This window comes from Antedon bifida, chromosome 2 (assembly GCF_963402885.1).
Source record: "Antedon bifida chromosome 2, ecAntBifi1.1, whole genome shotgun sequence".
NCBI lineage: Eukaryota > Metazoa > Echinodermata > Crinoidea > Comatulida > Antedonidae > Antedon > Antedon bifida.
This window is the reverse complement of record NC_136227.1, coordinates 28,674,963-28,702,294: the sequence shown is the minus strand read 5'-3', so window position 1 is coordinate 28,702,294 and position 27,332 is coordinate 28,674,963. Positions and strand designations below refer to the sequence as shown.

The 27,332-nt window shown below is 34.9% G+C and overlaps 3 protein-coding genes across 6 annotated transcripts in view; all 3 read left to right on the top strand.

The window, feature by feature from the left end:
- Positions 1-917: 917 nt before the first annotated feature.
- LOC144836136 (uncharacterized) lies at positions 918-7,482 on the top strand. Its single transcript, XM_078691332.1, has 9 exons — positions 918-956; positions 2,621-2,676; positions 3,178-3,221; positions 4,163-4,344; positions 4,668-4,852; positions 5,033-5,105; positions 6,126-6,206; positions 6,291-6,347; positions 6,913-7,482. Exons 2-9 carry the CDS (start codon positions 2,671-2,673, stop codon positions 7,461-7,463), a joined length of 1,179 nt encoding a protein of 392 aa, XP_078547458.1. The 5' UTR covers positions 918-956; positions 2,621-2,670; the 3' UTR covers positions 7,464-7,482.
- A 1,645-nt stretch (positions 7,483-9,127) lies between these two features.
- LOC144858941 (uncharacterized) overlaps positions 9,128-27,332 on the top strand; it is a 56,228-nt gene continuing 38,023 nt past the window's right edge. For 2 of the 3 annotated variants that reach the window (XM_078715100.1, XM_078715097.1), the window contains exons 1-2: positions 9,128-9,350; positions 9,730-9,777. The gene's annotated coding sequence lies outside the window, so the exon portion shown is untranslated. Of the gene's footprint in view, positions 9,351-9,729; positions 9,778-16,873; positions 16,970-27,332 lie in introns of those variants that run through there. The other variant, XM_078715098.1, reaches the window with a different exon arrangement.
- On the top strand, positions 21,804-27,280 carry LOC144858940 (uncharacterized). Of its 2 annotated transcripts, XM_078715096.1 has the most exons (3): positions 21,804-26,312; positions 26,860-26,948; positions 27,190-27,212. In XM_078715096.1, the coding sequence occupies exon 1, from the start codon at positions 21,902-21,904 to the stop codon at positions 26,126-26,128; it is 4,227 nt and encodes a 1,408-aa protein (XP_078571222.1). In that variant the 5' UTR covers positions 21,804-21,901; the 3' UTR covers positions 26,129-26,312; positions 26,860-26,948; positions 27,190-27,212. The 2 variants fall into 2 exon arrangements, with proteins under 2 accessions (XP_078571222.1, XP_078571221.1); XM_078715095.1 differs by having other exon boundaries at positions 26,860-27,280.

The window sequence follows — 27,332 nt, the reverse complement described above, 5'->3', positions numbered from 1 at the left end:
TAACTTAGACAAATATTCTTCACTCGTTGAACATGAACAGTTGACGACGCGAACCGTTGGTGCTCAAAGACAGAATGGAATTTACCAAATGGTCGGATCTAATAAGAACCTTTGGTTGTGTGGAAAAGGAAAAACGAATAAAGTTAGTGAGATTCTGACAAAAGACAACACTCCATGCACTATAATATTGTGCTACCTGGATAATCCAAACAACAAAGAACACCGCTTCAGTGTGTATTATTCTAACCGCGTATAGAAATACAACAACAACAAATAACGCATACACAACCATATAAATATTATAGCTTATTATTATGTATATATCAGAACTATTATGATTATTATAGAACATCTCTATGACACCATAATATATTATTGTTATTGTTAGTCATCTTGTATCATTACTTAAATGATTGACATTCGTCATAATCAACGAAAATTAAATCCTATTTACTTCCAAAGACTTAATTACTAGTCGTCAACCCAAGGGAAAACGGAAACCACAATATTATAGCCCTGTCGTATCAAAGGTGGATGTCAAGCACTTCAATTATCAATTATCAGCATTACAAATACAAATTGCAACCTTAGTTCACAATTTAAATTATAATATAAACCACAGGCTTCATTAATAAATTTGATATAATAATCAAGAAAAGTTTCTAAAAATAATGTTGTTTCATAATTTATATTAAAGTAAAATGTTGTTTGTTGAATGTTTCGTGTTAAAAGTCAATGATCATAGGTTTGCCATGTTGCACCATGGAGCTGTATTTTCAAAATTATATTGAAAAAACAACTGCCTAAACTTACTAGAGTATTGATATGGTTCATTTTCACAATCGGATATTTCCGCTCTATTATAGACAATGGCATCACTATTATTATGATGAATATAAAAAGATCCATTTGGATTAGTGCACGGTAGGAACAGCAAGGAAAGGCCTCAGTTCTTGGTAAGTATTCGCCTCAGTAATTGACTTTTTAGCTTAAACCTTATCGTATAGAATGTAGACCTACCTGGACCACATCGTTGTTTGAAATGGATAGTAACGATCGAAGTGTGATCTTTATCGAAGGAATATTATTACTTTCTTCCATTAGTTATGGATCCGGTCAAGTGGATGGAGAATAACGATTCCACGGTTGATGTAACTGTGCCCATTTGTAACGTAGAGGTTGGGCTGGAATGTTATTTCAAAAATTTTGAATAATAGGCAGCGGTGTTGTCGACAAACAAACAAGTTATACGCTAGGGAGAGTTGCCATATCGCATAGGCTACGAGATACATTTCATTAAAAAATATTAGTGACTACCAACTTTTTACCTTCGTTAAAATATATTTAACTGGGTTAGAATGTTTACATTTTATATCGTCAATTAATTTTGTATTTTACCATCTACAAAAATGGCATGTGGGTCCGAGTTTTACTAAGTTTACCTAGGCCTACTGTATTTGTAAAATATTTGTAAAACGTAGATATATATTATGTTGCTATTATTCAGTAATTTGACTTTTACTATGATCCTTACATGGTGCATAATCTGATACATGGGCTTCAGTCAGTGGCCTACTCGCTAGTGAAATATAATAAGAATGATCTTTCTAAAAATGTACATTATTTTTGTCTTATCATCATGTGTACATAAAATACTGTAGATGTAGGCTAAATATATTCTATATATGAAAAGGATATGGCAATCTAATTCCCTCCACTAATATTTTTTTTTCAGAATTTAACGACGTAAAGAGTATAAAAACATTAAATTGATTAAAATTGTGTGTATATATTAATTTTCATATAGGCTCTATTCTCAAGGCTTACTATCCCCATTAATGACAAGCCTTATTCAAATGTTTAAATAGGAAATATTATCTTGAATTAACAGCCACATTGATGCCGACCCTTTCCTTCCTGTATTAAATATTAATATTTGAGATCATTAATGATGATATCTTAGCGAAGTAATGTGTTTATTACCATGAGACCATGTATTCTTAAAGACCTACTGCCCGTATTTATAATTTTCCAATCATTTCCGTGTCAAACTCCTTTCTCAAGAGCTACTAAGTCTCGTACGTAAATCAATGTTATATTATTATGAACATTATTTTTCTTCTTTTTTTTGACAAAAGAATTTTACAAATTATGTGCTTATTTAATTTATTAGTCTTATTTGGAGGACCAAACCTTTTTCTTTTAACTCTACTACGGGTTCAATTCCCGAAAACTCCAGTCCACTCAGCTGTAAATGAGGACCTAGTTGAAAATACTAGGGAGAAAAAAGGCGGCGTGGAAAGGAACTGGCCACCCTACCACATAATGCCGAGGCTTAGTACAATGAGTTACTAACAGCTCATTCCCCTATGTTCAGAATGAACACGGGACTCACCACCTCCTCATTGTATTCATTACACAATGCATTATCATGGATTGTATACATACTGTAATATTAGCATTGTTATCGTGTGAAACCTCATGAAAGTCATCGAGAAACTGTAATTCTCGTGACGTTCACTTGACATGTATAAAGTATATTAATGAATGATTTCGATAGTTATTTTGGTATCAATTTCTATATTATAAGATAACAACAGATAATAATTTCAATTCGTAGCTTCTTAAATATTGAAGGAACTGTCTGAATAACTGAAATCTCAGTGCACCATGACGGTAAGTAATTTGAAAATACAATTTTATTTTATTTTATTATGAAATTATCATTAGATTTACAGAATTCATTAAAAATATACTTGAAAGTATACACTCCATAATTCCTGGAGTAGGCCAATAATATCGGCATAATACTAGCCTACAGTAAGAACTGTAAGCTAGAACAACAATATTACTGAGAAACACACCTTTGGGAGTCATCAAACTGTTAATAAAGGTTGCCCTTAGTGTTTCCCCTCGTTCGTTCGTTAAGAAGGAAAGATTTTCTATTAAGGGTTTTCCCTAAATAGGGGTGTCCCAATGGAGGTGTTCTACTTATTATTTACTGTACCGTATAATAAAGACTATATAATTCTATTTAGATCATAGATATTGCCATCAACATGATAATAATAATAATTGTATTTTTTTCTAGAACATTAGTAGAATAGTTAGAATTAGAAGGTAGAATAGTTAGGTATTTACATCATAAACGAATTAATAAATACAATTTGTTTTCAGGAACGAGGATACATTATGCTCAGTTACAATTGGACTCACAAAGTGTAAGTTTAAAAAATAACCATGCACCAGGATTACGGTCTTATGTACACGAGTAGACGTGCACCTTATTTTGTTTTAGTTATTCCTGTATATCTAGTCAACATTCAACAATTACTAAAGAACATCCATGGTTAAATAAATATAAATATGATTGGGGAAAAGAGAAGGCAACCATGAGATGTAGATATAAATGTATATACACATTAGACGTACAAAATGGTATTACGTCATCATTTGGCCACATGAATTTTTAAAATAGTCACAACTTACTCTCTGGAGGTCTCTGTCTTGGTGACAGCTCGCTGGGCACCTGGATGGATGAGGCGGGGTAAATGGGTATCCAGCTACTTTATTCTGCCTCCTAGGTAGCGGCCCAGGAAAGTGATAGCGGTTGGCACGGACGGTAGACTTCCATAGTGTTTGATGTTGGGTACAGTTTACTCTATACAAGGTGTCTGAATACAATACAATTATATAATAGATAGGGTAGATCAAATAATTATATATATTCATACTAACATGTATATATATTTATATAAGTAAAATAAAAAAAGAGATAAGGGAAAGGGAAGAAAAGAGAGAAAGAAAAGTGAAAGGAGAAGTAAGGGTAAAAAATAATAATAATAATAATGATAATAATAATAATAATTATAAATAAATAATGGAGTCAGTTTCTCTCTGTAAAAGAATAACTAAATAGAATAATAATACACAACCAAATACAGTAGAGCTAGCAAAACAGAGTTGGAGGAGCAGAGTCTTCACATATGAAGTTGGCTCCAAATACGAAGAAGAAGAAGAAGAAGATGACGTATTTTTTTATATTGACGAATGACGTGAGGGATTGCAACGTCATCGCAATTAATTACATAGGCCTAAAAGTCTTAATATTAGTATTTTTAGAGCAACAATATTTTTAAAAAGAATCTTCAACTTTTGTTAGAATCGTTAGAAATATAAGATACCGTTTATGGCAAGAAGGTTACAGAGTGTGGATTGATATAGATGGGAAGGATGGAATGAAAGACTTTATTTACAGTGATATGCCTAATGCTGTCAAACATGCCACAGTTGTCATAGCCTGCTTGTCTAAGAAATATGAAGACAGCCCTAATTGTAAAACTGGTAGGTCTGTTTTAATTGATTTTATAAATGTGCTTAATTGATATCATATGTGCCTATCTAGGTTATCGACTGCGATTTATCTTAATATTCTTAACAAATACATGGCGTGTCATAGGCTAGCCCAAGTCTTATCATTAAAGACTTGTGGCAGGTCTAATATCAAACAGACGATTCCGAGTTCGAATCTCCTTTATGTCATTCAACAAGAAAGACAATAATGCAAAAAATGCAGTCACCGTTGTTATTATTAGGACCATAAACTGCAATGTCTTCATGGAATAAAATTTATGGTGAGCTGTATTTCATTTTTTTCTTCATTTTAGAGGGTGGCTGCATTGGACATTACGACAAGAAACGTATTCCACTACTGATGGAGAAGGATTATAAACTTGACGACTGGGTTGTGGGAATATTTGTTGGACGAATTTGGATTGACTTTTCAAATGTAGAACGCTTTGAAGCTAATTTTCAAGAACTGCTAGCAAGACTACAGAACTACCCAACTTTGGTAAGTTAAACTATTCTACACAATTTATTGTATTATGTCCATGACAACAGACGGAACTGAAGATTCAAGACTCCTTACTAACCAACCCTACAGAAAACAAACCCTCTTTGTCAACCCCCTTTCATACAATAATAGATCTCACTTTTTGTTTATACCATAAGAAAATCATTTTTGTTACAGAATCCAGAGAAGAACAACCGAATACCAGCTAATCTACCGCTCCCTGAACCACTTTCTTCGAACAGAAATCCAGGTAAGTTAAAGATTTAAACATGAATGTAGAAATTATCTTAACAATTAAGCTACATAACTTAATATGTTATTCCTGACTACGGTACTATGTTTACTTTTAAAATCTTGGGATAAGCTGGTGATAACCACGTGTATCATATGACTCCCGGGAGGCAAATGGTGAGTGTAAATTGAGTGGAGCGCATTGTTGTAGGCTTCGTCAATCCATAAATAAGCATTTGGACACATTAGAATAAAAGAATTGCCTGTCGGTTAGAGATGGAAGAGGTTGATTTTTTTTATGTACGCATATGAAATCTAATCTGCCATAGCAAATTTAACTTTCGTTACGTCAGGAATTATTAGCTGTAGGCCTATATAAACACTGAAAACTACAGTGTATAAGCATAGGGAAATTAGCGCCCCAAACGGTTTGTTATGATTTTATACCAATGATTTTATATAGCCGAAGGCTAGATCTCAAAGAACAATGTTATCGCAGTGATTCTCCATGGAGAGGGAACCAAAAAGATGGCGGCTGCAATCGAAAAATCAGATATGCCCTACGTAGTACGCACTGCTATTACGTCTGTGTTGAGCCTATCTGCGTGAGAACGATACGCAACTCAGCGTGTTAAGCGTATAACGCGAACGCATTCTTCCCCTCGTATACAAAATGCTAGATTACCAAGAAATTATTAATTCCATTGCGATTAACAATATATTTAATTTTATAAAAAACTTCACTGTGCTTTGGCAAGAATGTGTTGTAATTTATATGGTCTTAATGTACTATTATTAGATTTTTTATTAAATAATGTTTTTGAACACATTTACGGCCGCCATCTTGTTGGTTCCTCCTCCTCCTGTTGAAATCACTTTTCAGTCTGGAGTACGCCCTCTAGCCTTCGGCTTTACCTCACTGTTTTATACCCAATTAAATAGTATGTTCGCCATTTCCCTCTATTGTGGATAATAAAGGCAAGGTACTTCTCATAAAATTCATAAATAATCTCGATAAAAATTGACTTATTGTGTTTAGTTCCACCATCTACATCTTCGGATCCTCCAGCTACAGCGCCCTCGGTGGACACAACGGATAATCCACGTTCTTTAGGATCAGGTAAGCAAACCTTTTCCTTAATAAGAAATGACTGTTTTTTAAACTACTGATAACATTATAAAAGCTAACTGATTTATTTTATAGAAATACTTGGTAATCTTGAAGGGAGGACAACTAGTAGGCCTACAAGACCAAGTTACAGTAAGATATATCAGAACATTAATTTCTTTACATAGGCCTATACTTATCATAGTAGGATCCTACATATTTCTACAGATAATAGAGAGATATATCATTGCAGTATAATTTCTAGGTCTTGGGACACATCTCCTCTCAGACCTAATCCGTACATATTTCAAAATACATCAACCACTAGTAACTGTGCTACTACCTACCATAATAAACCACGTGTTCAATTTTAAACTATTTGTTGAATTTACGCACGCTTTCAATTTTAACTTTAAAAATGAGAGCACATTTTATGCCATTAAATGTTCATATTCCCATGGATGCACACATTTTTTGCGCGTGCTATACGCAGGGTACGTAACATAGACAGGATCCGGATCATGATTCTGAATCCGTTTTTACTTCTTACTCCGATGGAGGTCGCAACTTGTTATGTTATTAATTTATAATCAAACGGTAAATTACTGATAACGCTGTGGATATCAGTGGAGATCAATAATATTATTACTGTATTTATTTTACATGTTAATTGTTATGAAATAAACAATTATATAAATATTTTACTTTTTTTATATAGAATTGACTGAACGTGAATATGCAAGTCTGCTCGTAAAAGTTTCACAACGTTGGAAAAAGTTTGGCAATGTCCACATGTTGAAGGTACTACTATGTGACTTTAACAAAATCGGAATAACTGACATTCAAAATAATAATGACGAATTTGAATTGTTTAAGTTACTCCGGGGTAGTGGTAAACTTAGTCCATCAAACATAGATGTTATCGCCGAGGCTGCGTTCTTATGTGGGGTAGGGGCTATTGAGGAGGTCATTCTTGATAAGATACCGAAATATCAGTACCCTACGTCTAATAAAGAAATAAATACAATCACAAAATATCGCCAAAACGTGATCGAATTTGGAATTATTGTAAATCAAAGTAACTTGGAAGAAATTGTGAAATTGTCTAGTCTTTCTTGCAAGAACAAGGCAGATAAGTGGAATCTGATATTTGAACTAGAACTTCATAATGTACTGACTCCTAAGAATAAGGAATCATTCATTGAAATGCTAGGAGAACTAGAAAATGACACAACGAAAGAAGTCGATGCATTGAACACTTATAAATAAACCAAGCATTTAAAACTTAGACACCGTGTAACTCTATTGGTGTATGTAGATTACTGTATGCATATAGCCTACTATTTTTAGTAGGCCTACTTTTGTTCATGCATTATTATTTTGTATATATAACATAAATTATGTGATTAATACCAAGTAAGGTAATACTAGTCATTTTTTACAAAGTTAACCAATGTCGACTAGCCATCATGTTTAAATTATCTGGAAGTTGGTTTGTTTATTAAATTATATGCATTTAATAAGCACTATTGCTAGTTTGATACTTTTACTAATTTGTCATTATTTCTTAGCTTATAATAATGTAAATAATATTGTAGGTAGGTTATCAACGTTTGAAAAAATTAATTTAAGCATATTAAAAATAAATTATCCTGTATTATAATATTGTAGATTATACACGTTTGACAAATATTAATATAAGTTTTAATAATAAAGTATCCCGTATTATAATGTAAAGACACTGAATTGAACTTATTCAAGTGAAAAATGTGGTAACATGTAATTTAAACAACGTCATCTTTATAGCGGTGGCACTGTCCATTCGACAGATGGATCACCTTGGTGGAAACGAAGATATATAACCTTTCCCGCATATATTATAATTAAGGTACATTACATATTATTTTCGACACATTAGAATGCTTTGTTTCATAAACATTGTATTTCAGATTATAAGAGCAATAGGCATATGGGTACCGAACTATTTAAATAAATTGAAATTACTTCTGCCCAACATATATTAATTCCGTTGTCTTTCTGGATATAAACATCATTTAATAACATTCTTATAACATGGAACATTAAAGTTTCTTTACCACTTGGCTTTCGTGGTGCGTTTAAATCCCCGAGCAATTCCTAACTTTCGATGTGGTATATTATGATGAAACAGCACTGTAAAGGCTTTGTCTGCACTATCAAACTAGTTTGACAAAAAAGTATGATGTGCCCAAATATGGTAATAATATATTATATTATAATATATATGGGCACATCATATTTTTTTGACACATAACGTATGATAATGACTTGTGGACAGAGCTTTATACTTGATTACGCACGCGCAAAAGAGATCAAATATTTGATATACACCCTCGTATTAAGAATCTAGAAGATCTTGATACTTACTACTAAATCTTATTATGTTATTTATTCGGTCACTAGAACAACTCCTTAGGACAACAATCCCTTTGCTTTAATGGAACTGACATTTCGCCAGGTAGGGGACACAAGATGCCGCAGCGCGCATGTCAATCGGACGCCGCGTTTAAAAGGGATTTTAAGGTTTGTCTTCAATGACACGCCCATCAATAATTTTACCGCTTCGGAAACAGTACCCATGCTAGTCAGCAGAGGCTGACAGGGTAATACAAAATAAATAGGAACAAAGAAACCAACAAAATAGAGATTTCTTGTCCTATCGGATATTTTTAGTCGCGTGGACGCGACTCTATAGTTCACTATGTCGGTCGGTCTGTCGGTCTGTCTGTCGGTCCGGTATCACTATGCGTTTTAGCACGCGACTTATGGCTGTTGGTCTTGTTATTGTGTAGTTGTACTTTCTAAGGCCTGAGACAGTTGTCCGATGGGTTGTATTTTTTTTCCAGCAGAGGGGTAATTTTCCTAAAAGGGCAGTTGTCCTGGGTGGTATCCTAATTGTCTCAGGGGTGATTGTCTAGGGTAGTTGTCCGGATACGATATAGTATACAGTAGGCTAATTCCTGGCTGTCGTTTCGAGATTCGAATTGTTTCCTTTATTGTTCAGATTATTGTATTGTATCTTTAGAACGATGGCACTCAAGCATATTATCGATATAATCGCCATTTTCGCCAGGAGTTAACATCACGGTATGAATATAGGCTACCTTTACCTCCACGGTAAGCATTACATAAATGTAAATTTATATATAAATCATGTGTTTCTACCAAACAATAACCGTTTCTGCGTGAATTATTATTATTATAAAAGCTTGTTTGTACTAAAAAGATACGTACAACGATAAATAGATAAATAGGATAGGCCTGCCTAGGCTACATTTTTTTCTGCAGAATTATGTATGTCTTTGTTATCGTCGGTAGTTATAATAAGCGGGCCGGTAAATCTAGACACAAACACAAAAGGATCTCAGTATAAATATAATAGGTCTGGTGTATTATAAGGTATGTGTATGTGTGGCTACTTTGTCTAGTGATGTTTGAAAATTTAAGGTTATTGTAGGTCACATTAATATAGTATATATTTTACAATTAATTTCAGTAAACTGCATTTATTAAACAACAGCCAACGATTTCAACAACATGGAAGGTAACTATTTTTTTTAAACAAACGGTTCCTTCATCTTCAATATTCAATCTATGTAATTCTACCAATAACTAATAAATAATAATAAACAAAAGAGCCTAGTTGAGGCTCAATCAAAATGAAAGACCACTAGGGCAGAGATGTGGTGGTGCTTTTATGACCGAGAAGGAGTGGTAGCGGGACCATTCGGCCCTGGGACCATTTGGCCCTGGGACCATTCGGCCCGGGACGATTCGGCACACTTAAATTGATCGGCTTTTACATGCATTTTATAAGAATAAAATAAGCTTTTTCCCCCAAACTTTATTTTCAGAGAGACTATGGGGTAGTACTACTAGGGATAAAGATGCAATAAGCAAACATTTTGAAAACCTTGCCGAAAAGGATATTTTTTTAGTAACGCGAACGATGTAAACAAGTTACGCCCTCTGTTGGCCGCTTGGCGAATGCACGAAATAAACAAAGTTTTCGAAGATTTCTAAGCGCAAATTGTTTATAATAGATATTTTTATTCAATTATACTGTTTGGAAAATACAAGTGTGACTATTGCTTTGAAATCCTGTACAAAAGAGCCAATCGGAGTGGTTTATAATTCAAAGAGGTGTAGAAGGGGGATACTATTACTACTACTATACAGTACAATGTCTTTCAGAAAAATTTGATAAGCAATAGTGAAGCAGAATGGTCAGAAGTTATTGGATACAGTGTTAATATGTGTCAACCAAACCAAGATTTATTGAGTACTTTTCCCACATGGTGGACCAATGCAAGGGACCCACAGTTCGATCGATATATATCCGATGCAAGACCCATTTATACGCCAAGAGTACCCAAAAGGTTCATTTGGGCAAATCGATATGAGTTCCTTAAGAATCGTAGCTTTTTCCCATATGGGTGAATCCATATAAGACAAACAGTTTCATCCACGTATCCATGTATCTACAATAAAGGGCATGCCTTCATAGAGAATCCAGAAGTTACCCTTGGTTCATTTTGGCAAATCCATATGGGTTCCTTAAGGATCGAGGGTGCACAACAGACAGGCTTTCCCATGGCTTAATCTTGAAACCCACAGTTTTAGTTACCGTACCCGATATATTTCTAATACGTTATGTAGCCAAATGCATTGATCCGATACATGGGCAAAAACTGAACATACAGTAGAGAACTGCAGAAGGGTCTAAATAGATGACCTGCTGTACTGTTGTTTCATTTTAGGCAAAATCCATATAGGTTCCTTAAGGATCGAGAGTGCACAGGCAGCTTTATTCCATGGGCCTGTCTATATGAACCCACATTGTCACCCCTTATATTTCCATTATGGGGCTTAATGTCCTTTCGGGGTTCTCTATGTGGGGCTACAAGAGACCCTATATTGGAAATACTTTATGTGGGGTGAAAATGTGGGTTCATAGAGATATGTCCATGGAATAAATCTCCCTCTACCCTCGGCCCCACACCGCTTTGAATTAAAATCCATCAATAGGCTACATTGTACAGTATTTCAAAGGTCAATAATCACACAAGTTATTTTTCAATCATTATAATCCATTAGAGTGATCTATTATTATAAACTACTAGAGGGTGAGCTCGCTTCGCTCGCTCCCCCTCTAGGAAGTGTAGACGATGGTTCTTGGAATGATAAAAATGTTCTCCTTGTACGTTTTCTGTCGGTTACGATTATTGAAAATGCTTGACATTCGTAAAACTAAACTATACTCTGTTTCATAGTGTTTTAGATGATTATTAACATTTTAAAGTATAGTGTTTATTGTTTGGTAGGGCCCTTTGGGGAGGCGGAGTTCATTTGAGGGAGGTGCTTATCGAGGGATATATTTTAATTTTGTTAGTTTTAATAATATGGTAATATTTATAATCAAATTAAATCCTCTATCTAATAGATATGAAAAGTGGTAAAAAAGAATAACAAATGCTTGGTAAATTGTAGATAACAGTGCGATGAATTCTACTACAAATAGTATAATTGTGTTATTATAAAATGTGGATGGACGTCAATTAGATAGTTGGGTTGGGGGGGGGGGGTTATTATTCAAACGGATGTTTTATTGGAGAGGCGTTTATTCAAATAAATACCATCCTAATAATTATTAATACATTATTTAATTTAAACATCTTTTGAAACTAACTACCGTGACAGAGTGGGCCCAAGAAAGAAGACTTTACGGTTTGCAACATGGGCAGACATCTCGGTCCTAACGGGACACAGATAGCCTACAGTTATTCCTGCCAGCTTACTCAAAAACTCAGCTATCGAGATTTCACTCGATTTTAAACAAAATGTCTTATCATCAAATCTCCCTATGTAATTTTATACTACTATTTCCCATAATATATTCCGATTTTTATGGCATATATTTAATTTAATCTTTATTAATTTGCAGTATAATTTTTATTTTTTAACTACTGTACCTTCACACACGCGCGGTCCGTTCCTAAAATAAAAAAAAACTGAAATGGCTATGACTAATGGCCAACTTAAGCTCCAGTCCTACTACAGTATCTGTTTTTTCTTCCTTCTTTTTCTTTCCATCAATCAATACAGTGTCCCTTTGGGACACTGTATTGATTGATGGAAAGTGCCTGTTTCCAGTCACCTTTAGGGTCAAATAATGATTTTAACTGCTCCCTTGTGTATAAAAGAGAGAAAATAGTTGAAACCAGGCTGTTGCAAGGTGAACCCAGAAATTACTTTGACCGCGAAGAATTGAAATTGAGTTGAAAATATACTGTTGAAATCATAAATTTTGTTAAAAAACTCTTTATAATATCTTCCTAAGATAGAAATATGGAACAATAGCGTCGAACTGAACACTAATGTTATAAAATCTACGTTTCGCGGTACATCTAAGATAGATAAGGCGGAGATTTGTACCGAAGTTTTTGCATTGTGCTCGCCTATGTCAGAATTAACAATAATTTATATATAGATGTGCGCCTATTTTCAACTCTCTATACGCCATGTCGTTATTTAGAAAGCGGGTGAAACGTTAATACACGAAAAAAAATGCATGTTCCGTTCACTTTTGGAAAAAACGTTGCACTATGACAAGTATAAACATATATATTGCGAACAATTTGACACCAAAATTGGCTCCCTACGACAAATATTTTTTAATTTATGTTATTATAATATAGAATAAACTTTTTTTTTTCTCTTTCGTGGGGCCAACCCACTTTTATTTCATTCTTCATATTACACATTGTAGTTATATATAGAAATTGTATAAAATGTCATTAAAATAAAGTTTTAAATATATATATATATATAAATAAAAATTAAAATAATAATGAAACAATTAAAAATTATTACATGTCATTTTAAGAAATACAAGTTAATAATTTTCTTTTTACGTTAATCCATTTCTGTTTTGCCTTGTTTATGTTACAAGCATATTGATTCTGTATAAGATTTTTTAGCTCAAATCGGAACAAGTTCCAGACGACTTTTGATCTCATTTTTGAATGCTTTTCTAATGTTTTAATAAAATTTGTTTTATAGATACAAAAAGTAAACAATGATAATAATTCATTGACATTTTCACTTTTTGTTCCAATGACAATGTCTAGCCAATCATGTACGGTTTCTTCAAGTGTATAGCATTTTATAATCATGTTGTTAAATTTTGTCCATACTTTTTGGATACTTTTACATTTCAAAAGCATGTGCTTGTCTGTCTCAATTTCGTTTTGGCAGTGTTCGCACATTTCTTCATGAGATATTTTCCATATCTTCATTCGTTGTTTACATGCCAGAATCCGATGTAGCAGTTTAAAATTAAATTGTGCTACTTTTGTTACATGTTTCATGCTATAGACTTTTTTTAACCATATTTCATTCCACTTAAAGTTCACATTTCTAAATTCTGTTTCCCATTTCGATTGACAAAATAGAGTAATAGATATATTGTTGATAATGTGTTTATAATAAAAGGAATTTTTATACTTTTTACAATATATTGTTTGTATTTCTTGTTTGTCTCTCTCTTTTTCATTGTTTATAAATATTTTCTTCCAATTTGAGGGAATTGCATTTACAATCTTAAAATATTCAATTATTCCATTTTGTTGCTCTGAAAGGGTGGGTATCAATTCTGTCGGAGTCATTAATCTGTGATTAACTATTATATCTTTTATTGTTTTATACCCTGCTTGTATCCAACTTTTAAAATATAATGTTTTTCCACTGCATTTTATAAAAGTGTTTTCTACTTTTGGGAATACATATTTAGGCACATTTATGACACTAGCATTATATACAAGTTTGGACATTGCAAATGTTTTTATAATAATTATTTTTCCAAAAAAAGAGAGGTCTCTTTTTTGCCATAATTGCAATATCTGATCAAGTTTAGTGATTTTTTCATTCCAGTTCTTTTCTTCGCACACTCTTTTATTGTAGCCAACATATATCCCTAAGAATTTAACTGGATTCTTCGTCCATGTTAGATTAAAAGATGCTGTTTCATTATTTTTGCTGGAACCAATCCACATTCCTTTAGTTTTTTCTTTATTTAATTTTAATCCAGATATATTACAAAAAACCTCTATTTCTTTCAAAAAGTGTTTTAAACTAGTCTCGTCTTGTGTAAATAAGACGGTGTCATCTGCTAATTGACAAATTTTAACAGTACTTTCATTTACATTATCTATATTACATGGTAACATAATGCATTTACATAGAGGATTATCTCTTATATTATTAGCCATTATTTCAACAGCAAGTGTGAATAAAAGAGCAGACAGTGGACATCCTTGTCTTACTCCACTTTCCATCTGAAAACTTTCAGATAGCCAACCATTATTTTCTATAATACATTCTGTTTCTGTATATAACAATGTAATCCATTTTGTAAATGACATTCCAAAGCCAAACTTTTGGAGGCATTTAAAAATAAAGTTTTTATCTAATGAATCGAAGGCCTTTGCGAAGTCTAGAAAAACTATTGCTCCGGGTAAGTTACATGTATTGGTCTGGAAAAGAACGTCTTCGACTAAACGTATGTTTTCTCCTCCAAATCGTCCGTTGATATAACCTTTTTGGTCGGAATCAATAATTGGGGCGATAGGGCATGGGCCATAATTTTATAATCAACATTTAACAATGTAATTGGTCTCCAGTTTGTTAGTAATTCTCTTTTTCCATTTTTAAATAATAATTTTATTATTCCCTTTTTTTGTGTTTTAGGTAGTTTACTTTTATTGTAGCTATAATTTAAGGATGCACATAATATTTCTTTTATATGATTCCAAAAAAACTTGTAAAATTCTACACTTAGTCCATCACACCCCGGACTTTTATTCAAGTGCATTTTATGAAGAGCACTTGTAATTCATCTATAGCTAGTAAACCTTCACATTGCATACTATCATTTAATGAAAGTGTTTTGGATTTTGATTTATCAAGATAGCTATTTATATTATTAACAGAAATATTTTTTTTGGAATATAAGTTTTTGTAAAAATTGACCTGTTCTCTTAAAATTTCATTAGTGTCGGTAGTGTACTTTCCATTAGTTTTTAATAGGGTAGTAATTTGTTTTCTTTTTCCATTATTTTTTTCAAGGCCGAGAAAAAACTTAGTATTTTTTTCTCCCTTTTCAAACCATTCTATTCTCGAACGGATTTGGGCTCCTTGGGCTTCAGATGTGTATATTTCATCAAGTTGTTCTATTTTATTTTTTAATTGACAGTCAGTTTCTTGGCTGTAGGTTGAATCAAGTTTTTTTGTAAGTTCGCTAACTTCTTTTATCAACTTTTCTTTAGTATAATTTTTTTTAATTTTCTTTCTTTACACGAGAACTCTTTTATTTTAACTTTTAGGTATTCCCATAAGCTGTCCGGTTTCAAGTTATATTCGTTTTTTTTTGTCTTTTCAATTATGTGTATAACATTTAACGCATATATTTCATCATTTAAGACCTTATTGTTTAGTTTCCAAAATCCTGGACCTCTCTTTTTTTCATCATTTATTATTTTCAAAGATATCGCTTGATGATCAGAGAAGATACAAGGTCGAATATCTGTAGAAATGATGTCACCATTTTTATAAAGTGCGTTTGATATGCACCAAAAGTCTAACCTTCTGTACGTATCCTTTCTTCTCCATGTAAATTGGGATTTATCTTTATGACTTTGTCTCCATATATCAATTAAATGTAACTTATTCATGCATTTTTTTAATGCTATTGGTGATTTATCGTAGCTATTCACGCTGTTTTTCTGATCTACCTTTTTATCTAATATGCAATTCATGTCACCTCCTATTATTATGTATTCATTAGTTACATCACATAATGTGTTTATCTTATTTTCAAGTTTCTTAAAAAATATTGCTCTTTCCTTGTAATTGTTTGGAGCATAAACATTTACGAGGTTAAAGTTGGTCTTATTATGAATAATACATAGTATGAGAATTCTACCTTCCTCGTCAATATATTTACATGTTATGTTTTTTAAATCAAACCTTGTTTTAAACAGTATTGAAACGCCTCTACTGTTTGTTGTGCCGAAACTATGGTAGCTTTCGCCTTTCCACAACAAATCTATAGATTTTTTCTTTTTATCGAAATGCGTTTCCTGTAGGAATATTATGTCTGCATTTTGCTCTTCGCAATAGTTAAACACTTTTCTTTTTTTAGAATAAACTTATTAAATTATGTCAAAGGTCAATAACCACACTTCCGGTCATTTTTAAGCAATATTATCTGTTAAACTGAATATAAATGTATATCTTGGGAACAATTTGCTCCTAGTTTTAATTCTCTCCGACCTGCCGTTACTTAGATATAGCGAAAAAAGGTCAAAGGTCAAAATTGCTAAAAATATGGTTTCCGGTCAATTTTACAAAAAAAAATATGTAAGAGTTAATATAAACATATACATTGTGAACAATTTGATACCAAAATTCGCTCACTACGTCCAGTATTTCCAGAGATATAAGCATGTTTTATGAAAATAGCGGCCATTTTGTTTATGCCAATTATGCAAATTGCTCAATGCTGACAGCCGTCCAGTAAAAAAATTTTCATTCTGATGGTATCGAGAAAACATTGCAATGTTAAACCCCTTGGCTGCCGGACTATATGGCAGAAGCACCTTGCCTTATACTGTACACCAGATATATTGGACAAATAACGAGGGACTTTTATGCTAATGTTAGTCTCTACCCAAAAGGTAAACCAAAGTAAAGTAAGATAATCTAATCATTCATTTGTTGTAAACATGGTTAGAAATCGACGAATCATGAGAGTTCTGGTAAATATGGTTAGTGGTGCTGGAAATTGATAACAATAGTTTGTTTTCGTTTTGTTCCAGCGCTTAATTTAGAATAATGGAAAATATCTTGTTCTATAAATAAAAGGGGACCGTGTATTTAGTATCCTACCTGACGCGAACGTCTATTGTTCGCATTTACCTTCCTGTAAATTGCTATCGCCATTTTGGATTAGTATCACGGTAAGTATAATTTCGAATTTCCTTTTATATCTGCTATGCATTTTTACCAAAAAAACAACCGTTTTTGTGTAAATATTATTAGTATTGTCTAAAAAGGTACAGTCAGATTCAAACACACAAAATACGACAGTAGCAAGAGGTTGTGTATTTACAATAGATAATATTAAGATGTGTGTAAGAGTGTGGTAGCTTAGGTGATTTATAACGGCTACTAAAATTAATATGGTACTCTTGATGTCCCTCGGAAAAAATGTCTTATATATATATATGCTATGACTTTATCCAAATTCCCTCACTTGCACTGATGAAGGGCTAGTGTTGTCCGAAAGCTCTGCTAACTTTTCTGGCTGTTTTACTTTATCGTTTTGATTTAGCTTTCAAGTTATGTTTTCACCCTTCCCGGACCCGGGTTGGTGGCGGAGAACAGTTTTTGAATGCGAATGAAAGCGACTAATAAGATTAAATTACATAAAACAATATTATTTTATTTGATATTATCGTAAAAATGTTCTTGTATCAAAAACACAATGAATGGCTCTAGATATTAGAATTCCCTCTCACATAAATTGATTTAAATCAGCAATCGAAAAACGCTGGCAGAATCACCTTGTAAAGTATGTACCCTCTTACAGTCACCTCAGAGATATTGAATATGTACTTATATGCTAAATGCTTATAAGTAATATAATCATTCATCTGATTATAAATCAGCTTATCATAATGTTGAGTTCTGGTAACTATGGTAAGTGGGCTATAGACCGGCAGCCCAGAGACATTTGGTTAGATGAGCTAGGTACCAATATCTGACTATTTAAGTGTGTTGGGGGTCACTTGAAGTCAATGTACCCCCTGCTGCGTCTAGACCGGGGGGACTCCGAAAGGTGCTAAAAAATCGGCACCGGTTAGATGAGCCCAGCTTAGATATTGTAGATACCACCAGCAACCAATGTTATATGATTTAGCACATTGTAAGCAATACCAAATGACCTATTACAGACTATCTGTACACTGCCTTGGCCCTGGCAGACTCCTCTAAAGTTCGACTAGAGACCCCATTTACCCCAAGTATAGCCTACCTTAGATATTGTAGATACCACCAGCAGCAAAAAAAAACCCAAAACAACATGTTTAATTGAATAAACTTTAATCGAACTAACACAAAACAATTGAAAATATATCCCATCAATGACGATAAAATGACCATTACCATTCTAAAGGGAAAAATAGTTTAAGAGTTTCATTTAAAACTTATATAAGCCAAATAATAAAAACTTTTCAACGTATGGTATGGTTGGAATCTACCTAAAACATATTTTACTGACTAAACGCTGTAGTTTTACAGAAATAGGCCTACTGCACATACAATTTTAATTAAAAAAAACGATCTGTTGCCCAATGCTTTTTAGAAGAGTATAGTAATAATTTGTAACATAATGTGGTAATTACTATTAACATTTAAACATAATTCTGACCAAACCCAGTAGTATTAAATAAATAACCTAATCAAAGTTTTCTTTTTATTTAAATATTTCTTTGTTATATTATATTATATATAATGTAACTGTAAAACTGTAGGCCTAGTTGTAGCCAAATTAGAAGAGTATATTAATATATTTTCAACAAGTACTGTAGCCCAATGCTTATTATAAAAGATTATACTAATTTTTTGTACCTTTTTTAATAGATCAGTACTACATAACTAGTCCAATGCTTATTAAAAGAGTATATTAATCATTATTTTGAACAAAGTTTTAAATAAATAACTTTTACAATAAACTGGTTTCCAGAATCGGCATTACCCAAAAACCTTTTTGAAGATGTACCTGTGAGCGTTAGCGAAACCAACGAAGATGATATAAGTTCTGGGCCGGAATGGAGCGATGCCACTGACAGTGAACTTGAGATGTTCTGTTTTTAGAAATTAGAAATTTACATACATACATAATTCATAGTTCTCCCGTTATACCGTTTTTATGGTTTTTATTTAATATAAATGTTTATGTCCATGTCAATACAATTATCCAACTCTCACTAATGCAGCAAGGGCTACAATATAATATTTACTTTAACATATACGTTTACATAGTAATATCCAGTATTTCGAGAGAGAAAACAAATATATTAAACACAATAATTATAATAATTTTAAATACTTTTAATACTTTTAACCGAGTTTGGTCAGTAATATGTACATCTAAACATATTTTATTGTTAATAGTAGATTCCATTATAAAAATATTAAATATACTATTTTAATCAGAATTGGGTTACAGTACTTTTATTGTAAAAGTTATTTATTTAATACACAAACTTTGTTCAAAATAATGATTAATATACTCTTCTAATAAGCATTGGGCTAGTTATGTAGTACTGATCTATTAAAAAGGTACACAAAATTAGTATAATCTTTTATAATAAGCATTGGGCTACAGTACTTGTTAAAAATATATTTATATACTCTTCTAATTAAGAATTTGGCTACAACTACTGTGTAAGAGCTTTGCAAATCTTTATAGAGGGCGACATTGTTCGTGTGTTGTCACATGGTATGTTTAGCGCGCGTCAGTGGTATCCTGAATGTGAACAGGATTTGACGTGCATTTTCGACCACTCATTTTATACTTGATTGATGTATATTTGGTATGTTTGACTTCTTTATACATTATAATATTATCGTATATTAATTGCAGTACCTTACACTGTAATCGTTATTGAGTTTAACGCAGGGAAACGCTTCCCTTATTACGTTTAAATTAAGCCTATGTATTCAGCGCGCTGTGGATCGTGCGTGGTTCACTTTATGGCGTGTGTTTATGACCGACGTTGAGGTCACAGGTCAATAGGTCAAATTGAGAATGTAAACAAATATGGCTGCGCCCATAAGCGTACGATAGAGAGTTTGCTACGTGGGTTGTGGAGCCTACCGTTAGTGTTCTATCATATTAAGGTTACATGATTTGCTGTAGTACTTATATGTTAACTATCCTATCAAATTATTTTATATTTCAAGTGCGTTTATTATGTTCCTTTGACTATCTGATTGTTAATGGCGATGTTTGTAAGCCTAACGTTATGCCTACTTGAGGCTGATTAAGTTGTTTAGTAATAATAATTATGCTATGATGATGATATGTATTCTTATGTTTGTTATAAGATTTTATTGGTAAGATTGTACATTTGTTTACAGTGTTGGTACATTTGAGATGTACTGCGTCGTGAAAGCTGATTGATGATTACTGATCAGTTGTAGAATTGGATAGTTGCGCCATAGTTTTCGTAAGTTTATACAGTAGCTCGGACTGGCATCGCAGTCATTTGTTTATTTGCTTGTTTGAAATGTTAATCTATAACTGTTTATAATGATTCAAGTTGACCATAGAGATAATGTATGCGCTTTGACTACATTCCTGTACTGACGGCATAATGCTTGTTCTTATACCTTACGTTTTATGATTATTGTGTTTTATGATGTACGACACTAGTTATCTGATGTTAATTAGACCTTTCTTATGTTTAGTCACCAGACTTACAGAGAGAGCCAGTCTTTGAATAAAGTTACCATAACAGTATATGGTTTGTCGTGGTATTATCTACTGTCTGCGTCGGGTAATTGTGGCGCCCTCATCGATCCCCTAAACAGTTGATGCGAGATCAACTACAGTGAGAAAACTCAGCATCTAAGTCAACATGGAAGATCTGGAAGCTAAGACGAAGGAGCTGAGAAATCATCGGCGTAGCCAGAAAGCGTCGATGACCCGTAACCTGAACATGCTAAACGCGCAACTCAAAGAAGAGGAAGCAGACTTATCGGTTGTGACAGAACTGTTAGCCAAGTCTGAAGTAGCGTTTGAGAAACTAGAATGTGCACACCAGAGATTAGGTGAGCTACTCGACGATGAAGCATTCGAAACTGAAGAACAGTGGATGGAGACTTCTCAAGAGGCCTTTTGGAAGGCCAAGAATTTAGCGAAAAAATTCCTTGCTAAGCACAAACCTGTAGTAAAGGAGGTTAGTCATGTATCTAATGTAGCCACTTCCGATAGTGGACCCACTTCTAGTAGTGTTAGTCATGTATCTAATGTATCCACTTCAGATGGTGGACCCACTTCTAGTAGTGGTACCTTTAGCGGCCTTAACGAGTTAAAGTTGGCACTTGAGTTGCCTAAGGCTGAGGTTTTAGAATTTAATGGTGATCCAGTTGATTACTGGACCTTTGTAAATAACTTTAAAACTAATGTTGCATCAAAATTGTCTAATGATAATACTAAACTTCAATATCTCCTTCAGTTGTGCAAAGGTAAAGCACGCTGTTGCATAGATAGCTGTCCTTTAATGGAATCTGGAGGCTATGATAAGGCTCTTGAAATTTTACGTAAACAATTTGGCCAGCCTCACATGATTTTAAGTGCTTTAATGACTGACATGCAAACCCGAAAGCAAATAACCATAGGCGATGGTGACGCACTTTGGTCACTGGTAAGTGCAATGAAGAAGTGTGATGTAACGTTAACACAAATGGGGTATACTAGTGATCTCAATAGCACCAGTAACTTGTTAAAGGTCCAATCTTTGTTGCCCACTGTGTTACAAAACAAATGGGCAAATGTCGCACATAACATTTTAGAGAGTGGTGAACCAACATTTCAAGATATGTTGAAGTTTGTAGAAAGGCAAGCAGAGGTTTCTTGTAATATGTTCGGCCGAAGCGTGGGTAAGTCGGGGAGTAAATTAAATGGATCCAAAGACACCGAAAAACCAAAGGTACGAACAAATGTTGTCAAGACGTCCAAGGGCTTATCTTGTTTTGCATGCGAAAAAGATCATAGAATTTATAATTGTGAACAATTTATAGACATGTCTTATGATGATAAGGTAAAAACTGTGAAAGCTAAGAGGCTATGTTATAGATGTCTGATACCTGGCCACATATCTTCGAAGTGTCATAGAAAAACAGAATGCAAGACATGCAAGTCCACTAGACATCATGATCTGCTGCATCCTCCAGAAGGCGTAACATCATTAGCAGCTATAAGCGGCCGAAATATTTACTTGATGACTGTTCCCGTAGAAGTTGTTGCAAGTAATGGGAACAAGGTAAAGACGTTGGCTTTACTTGATAACGGCTCAGATTCAAGTCTCTGCTCCGAAGCCCTAAGGAGGAAACTCGGTGTTGCTGGTCAAAGAGTGAAATATACGGCAACAACAGTCAATGGCGATGCCGACAAGGTAGGCTTCTCATTTGATGTTAACGTCAGCGGTATACGGGAGAAAAAAGAATTATCGTTGAAGGTGCTGACTGTAGAGAGTGTCCCTGCAGGTAAAGAGTCCATCCCAACTCTAAAAGAATTGAGTGCTTGGGACCACCTCAAGAGTTTGCCTATAGAATTAGATAATGGTCTAGACGTACAACTGCTAATTGGTGCTGATACACCGGAAGCCTTCTGGGTCCAAGAAGAGAGGCGTGGTAAAGCCAAGGAACCCTATGCTGTTAGAACTCAGCTTGGATGGTGCGTGATGGGTCCCGGTAAGGAAACAAAAGGAAAATTGACGTCCAATAGTAATAGAATCAGCGTTTCGGTGTCGAACGAACAACTTATGCAGCAGCTGCAACAAACTTGGGAACTAGACAACAAAGGTCTAGAAGTTGAAGAAGATTCTGTGGAAGATAGAAGGGCTAGAGATATTTTAGTCAGTACTACATTACACCAAGAATCCAAACACTACCAAATAGGTCTTTTATGGAAATATGATGACCATCCACTTCCTTGCAACAAACCAATAGCCGAGATCAGATTGGCGAGCCTAAAGCGAAAGCTGGACAAAGATGAAGGTCTAAGGGCTAAATATGTTGAGACGGTAGAAACATACATCTCCAAGGGACACGCCGAGCCAGTCAAACACAAGAAAGGTGACGAGGGTAATGTCTGGTATCTACCACATCATCCTGTGATACATCCACGCAAGCCAGGGAAGGTACGAGTTGTATTCGACTGCGCTGCTAAGTGGAAGGGCATATCGTTAAATGATAATTTGTTAAAGGGTCCAGAGATTACCAGCAACCTTGTTGGAGTTCTTTCAAGGTTTAGGCAGGAACGTATAGCTCTAGTTGCTGACATAGAAGGTATGTTCCACCAAGTCCACGTAAACCCAACCGATCGAGATGTTCTTCGTTTTTTATGGTGGAAGGATGGTGATACAACTAAAACGGTTAATGAATACAGAATGACGGTACATCTTTTCGGAGCAACATCTTCTCCCTGCTGTGCCGGATATGCTTTAAGACAGACTGCGGAAAACAACAAGCCAGTAGATGCAATCGGCATAAGAGCAACTGACGTCATTCGTAGCGGCTTCTATGTCGATGATTGTTTGACTTCAATCAGCGAATGTGACGAAGCTATAGAGTTGGCTCAACGGCTGCGAAATGTTCTACATGAAGGCGGTTTCCGTTTGACTAAATGGTTGAGCAGTGATCGACAGGTGCTAAATTCCATCCCAGAGTCTGAGAGGGCTCCATCAGTACCTCTCAGTCTAGACCAGCTACCTACAGAAAGGACGTTGGGAGTTTGCTGGGACGCCGAAAACGACATCTTCAAGTTTGAAGTTGAGCTGAAGAGCCAGCCGAGGACGAGAAGAGGGATATTGTCAGTAACAAGTTCTATCTACGACCCGTTAGGATTCGCAGCTCCGTTCGTATTGTTTGCGAAGTCACTACTCCAGACAGTATGTAGGCGAGGTTCTGAATGGGACGAACAACTAGAGAAAGGTGAAGTGGAAATCTGGAACCAGTGGACCTCAAGTATCTCCAACCTACAGTATGTTAAAGTCCCTCGTTGGATGAAGTTAGAAGTAGCTGTGAACACCCAACTGCACGTGTTTTGTGATGCTTCGGAGAAAGGTTATGCAGCGGTAGCATATTTCAGAACGACTTCAAGAAACAATGATGTTGACGTAAGCTTCGCTATAGGCAAGGCGAAGGTGAGCCCGTTGAAAAACATATCAATTCCACGACTGGAATTGCTGGGTGCTGTACTTGCAGTAAAATTAGATGGAATTGTAAGAAGAGAAATTGAAACTCGGTTTCATCTAGCCAAAACAACATTTTGGTCCGACTCTATGATCGTACTAGGGTACATCAAGAACGAGAATAAGCGCTTTAAAACCTTTGTAGCAAACCGAGTCGCAAGAATCAGAGAAACATCTCAACCACACCAATGGCGACACGTCAGGAGCGAAGATAACCCGTCAGATGAAGGCTCTAGAGGAACTCTTCAGATAACTAAATGGCTTACAGGTCCTGAATACTTGACGGACAGTGAAGATAATTGGCCAAATATCTATATTGCAGATACAAATAATTCCGTAGATCCTGAAGTTAAGTTAGCTGCCTTCACCCACACCACTACCAATGTAGGTAAAAACACTGCGCTGCAAGAGCTAGTACTGAGATATTCATCATGGACAAAGTTAGTTCGTGTGTATGCTTGGATATTACGTTTCAAGAACGTGATCAAGGCTAGACCGAGGCAAGGGAACAATTTATCTGTAGACGAGATCAAGGATAGTGAAACACAAATACTCACTTGGTTGCAGAAAACCGAACTTAGCCATTGGAAGACTGACAAGCGTTTTGCCAAACTAAATCCTGTCTTGATAGGAGACCTCTTAAGAGTAGGAGGACGAATTGGGCGAGCAAGTGTGGATGAATGTACAAAACATCCCATTCTGTTACCAGCAGATACAGATGTTACCAAACTTATTATACGACATCATCATCAGAGAGTAGGTCATAGCGGTTGGGCTTCTACATTAAATTCTTTACGTGAACGTTTCTGGGTGATAAAGGGTCGCTCTGCAGTAAAGGGTGCGTTGAGAAATTGTGTTGTATGTAAGAAATATCAAGCTAGACCAGCTCAACAAATGATGGCAGAGTTACCGGCAGAAAGAGTAACAGACAGCAAGCCACCCTTTACGTTTGTGGGTGTGGATTATTTCGGTCCAATTGATGTAAAGCAGGGTAGAAGTATAGTAAAACGTTACGGATGTATATTTACTTGTCTGGTAATCCGAGCTGTGCACTTGGAATTGGCAAAGGGTCTTGACACCGATTCTTTCATTAACGCTTTGAGACGATTTGTCGCTAGAAGAGGTCAGCCCGAAAAGATGTTTAGCGACAATGGTACTAACTTTCATGGTGGCGAAAGAGAGTTAAAAGAAGCTATGAAGTCTTTTAACAACGATAAATTAGAACGATTCTGCCATACTAAGATGTTTGAATGGCACTTTAATCCACCTAGCGCAAGCCATTTTGGAGGTGCCTGGGAACGGTTGATAAAATCTGTACGCAGGATATTGCATGGTGTATTAAGACAGCAGACCGTTCATGAGGATGTGCTAACGACTGTTCTAACTGAAGTAGAATCAATCCTCAACTCAAGGCCACTCACCGATATTTCTCAAGATACAAGAGATGAGGAGCCACTTACACCGAATCATCTACTACTTCTCAGAAAAGGTCCAGATGCGCCAGTCGACAATTCTACCGACAAGTCAGCGACGTACGGCAAAAGGAGATGGCTGCAGGTGCAATACCTGGCTTCGTTATTCTGGACCCGTTGGAGGAAGGAGTATCTTCCATTATTACAGAAGAGAAATAAATGGACTACACCAAAAGGGAATGTAATGGTGGACGACGTCGTACTTTTAGTTGACGAGACTACACCCAGAGGAAGATGGCCTATGGGCAAGGTACTTCGCGTGTATAGAAGTAAAGATGGGCACGTTAGAAGCGTTGATGTTAAGGTTAACAACAATATTCTAAAACGACCAGTTGTCAAACTTTGCATTGTATACAGATCCTCGATTGCTACTGGTTAGAGTGTAAAATTTCTTTGAATTTTACAGGGGGGTGTGTAAGAGCTTTGCAAATCTTTATAGAGGGCGACATTGTTCGTGTGTTGTCACATGGTATGTTTAGCGCGCGTCAGTGGTATCCTGAATGTGAACAGGATTTGACGTGCATTTTCGACCACTCATTTTATACTTGATTGATGTATATTTGGTATGTTTGACTTCTTTATACATTATAATATTATCGTATATTAATTGCAGTACCTTACACTGTAATCGTTATTGAGTTTAACGCAGGGAAACGCTTCCCTTATTACGTTTAAATTAAGCCTATGTATTCAGCGCGCTGTGGATCGTGCGTGGTTCACTTTATGGCGTGTGTTTATGACCGACGTTGAGGTCACAGGTCAATAGGTCAAATTGAGAATGTAAACAAATATGGCTGCGCCCATAAGCGTACGATAGAGAGTTTGCTACGTGGGTTGTGGAGCCTACCGTTAGTGTTCTATCATATTAAGGTTACATGATTTGCTGTAGTACTTATATGTTAACTATCCTATCAAATTATTTTATATTTCAAGTGCGTTTATTATGTTCCTTTGACTATCTGATTGTTAATGGCGATGTTTGTAAGCCTAACGTTATGCCTACTTGAGGCTGATTAAGTTGTTTAGTAATAATAATTATGCTATGATGATGATATGTATTCTTATGTTTGTTATAAGATTTTATTGGTAAGATTGTACATTTGTTTACAGTGTTGGTACATTTGAGATGTACTGCGTCGTGAAAGCTGATTGATGATTACTGATCAGTTGTAGAATTGGATAGTTGCGCCATAGTTTTCGTAAGTTTATACAGTAGCTCGGACTGGCATCGCAGTCATTTGTTTATTTGCTTGTTTGAAATGTTAATCTATAACTGTTTATAATGATTCAAGTTGACCATAGAGATAATGTATGCGCTTTGACTACATTCCTGTACTGACGGCATAATGCTTGTTCTTATACCTTACGTTTTATGATTATTGTGTTTTATGATGTACGACACTAGTTATCTGATGTTAATTAGACCTTTCTTATGTTTAGTCACCAGACTTACAGAGAGAGCCAGTCTTTGAATAAAGTTACCATAACAGTATATGGTTTGTCGTGGTATTATCTACTGTCTGCGTCGGGTAATTGTGGCGCCCTCATCGATCCCCTAAACAGTTGATGCGAGATCAACTACA

What these genes read in the sequence shown, in the direction of transcription:
- LOC144836136 (XM_078691332.1), top strand. An exon ending in TACAATTGGACTCACAAAGT is followed by an intron (nt 3,222 to 4,162) that starts GTAAGTTTAAAA and finishes AACTTTTGTTAG; the next exon opens with AATCGTTAGAAATATAAGAT. An exon ending in CAGCCCTAATTGTAAAACTG is followed by an intron (nt 4,345 to 4,667) that starts GTAGGTCTGTTT and finishes TCTTCATTTTAG; the next exon opens with AGGGTGGCTGCATTGGACAT.
- LOC144858940 (XM_078715095.1), top strand. Translation starts at nt 21,902, where the DNA reads ATGTTGAAGTTTGTAGAAAGGCAAGCAGAGGTTTCTTGTAATATGTTC.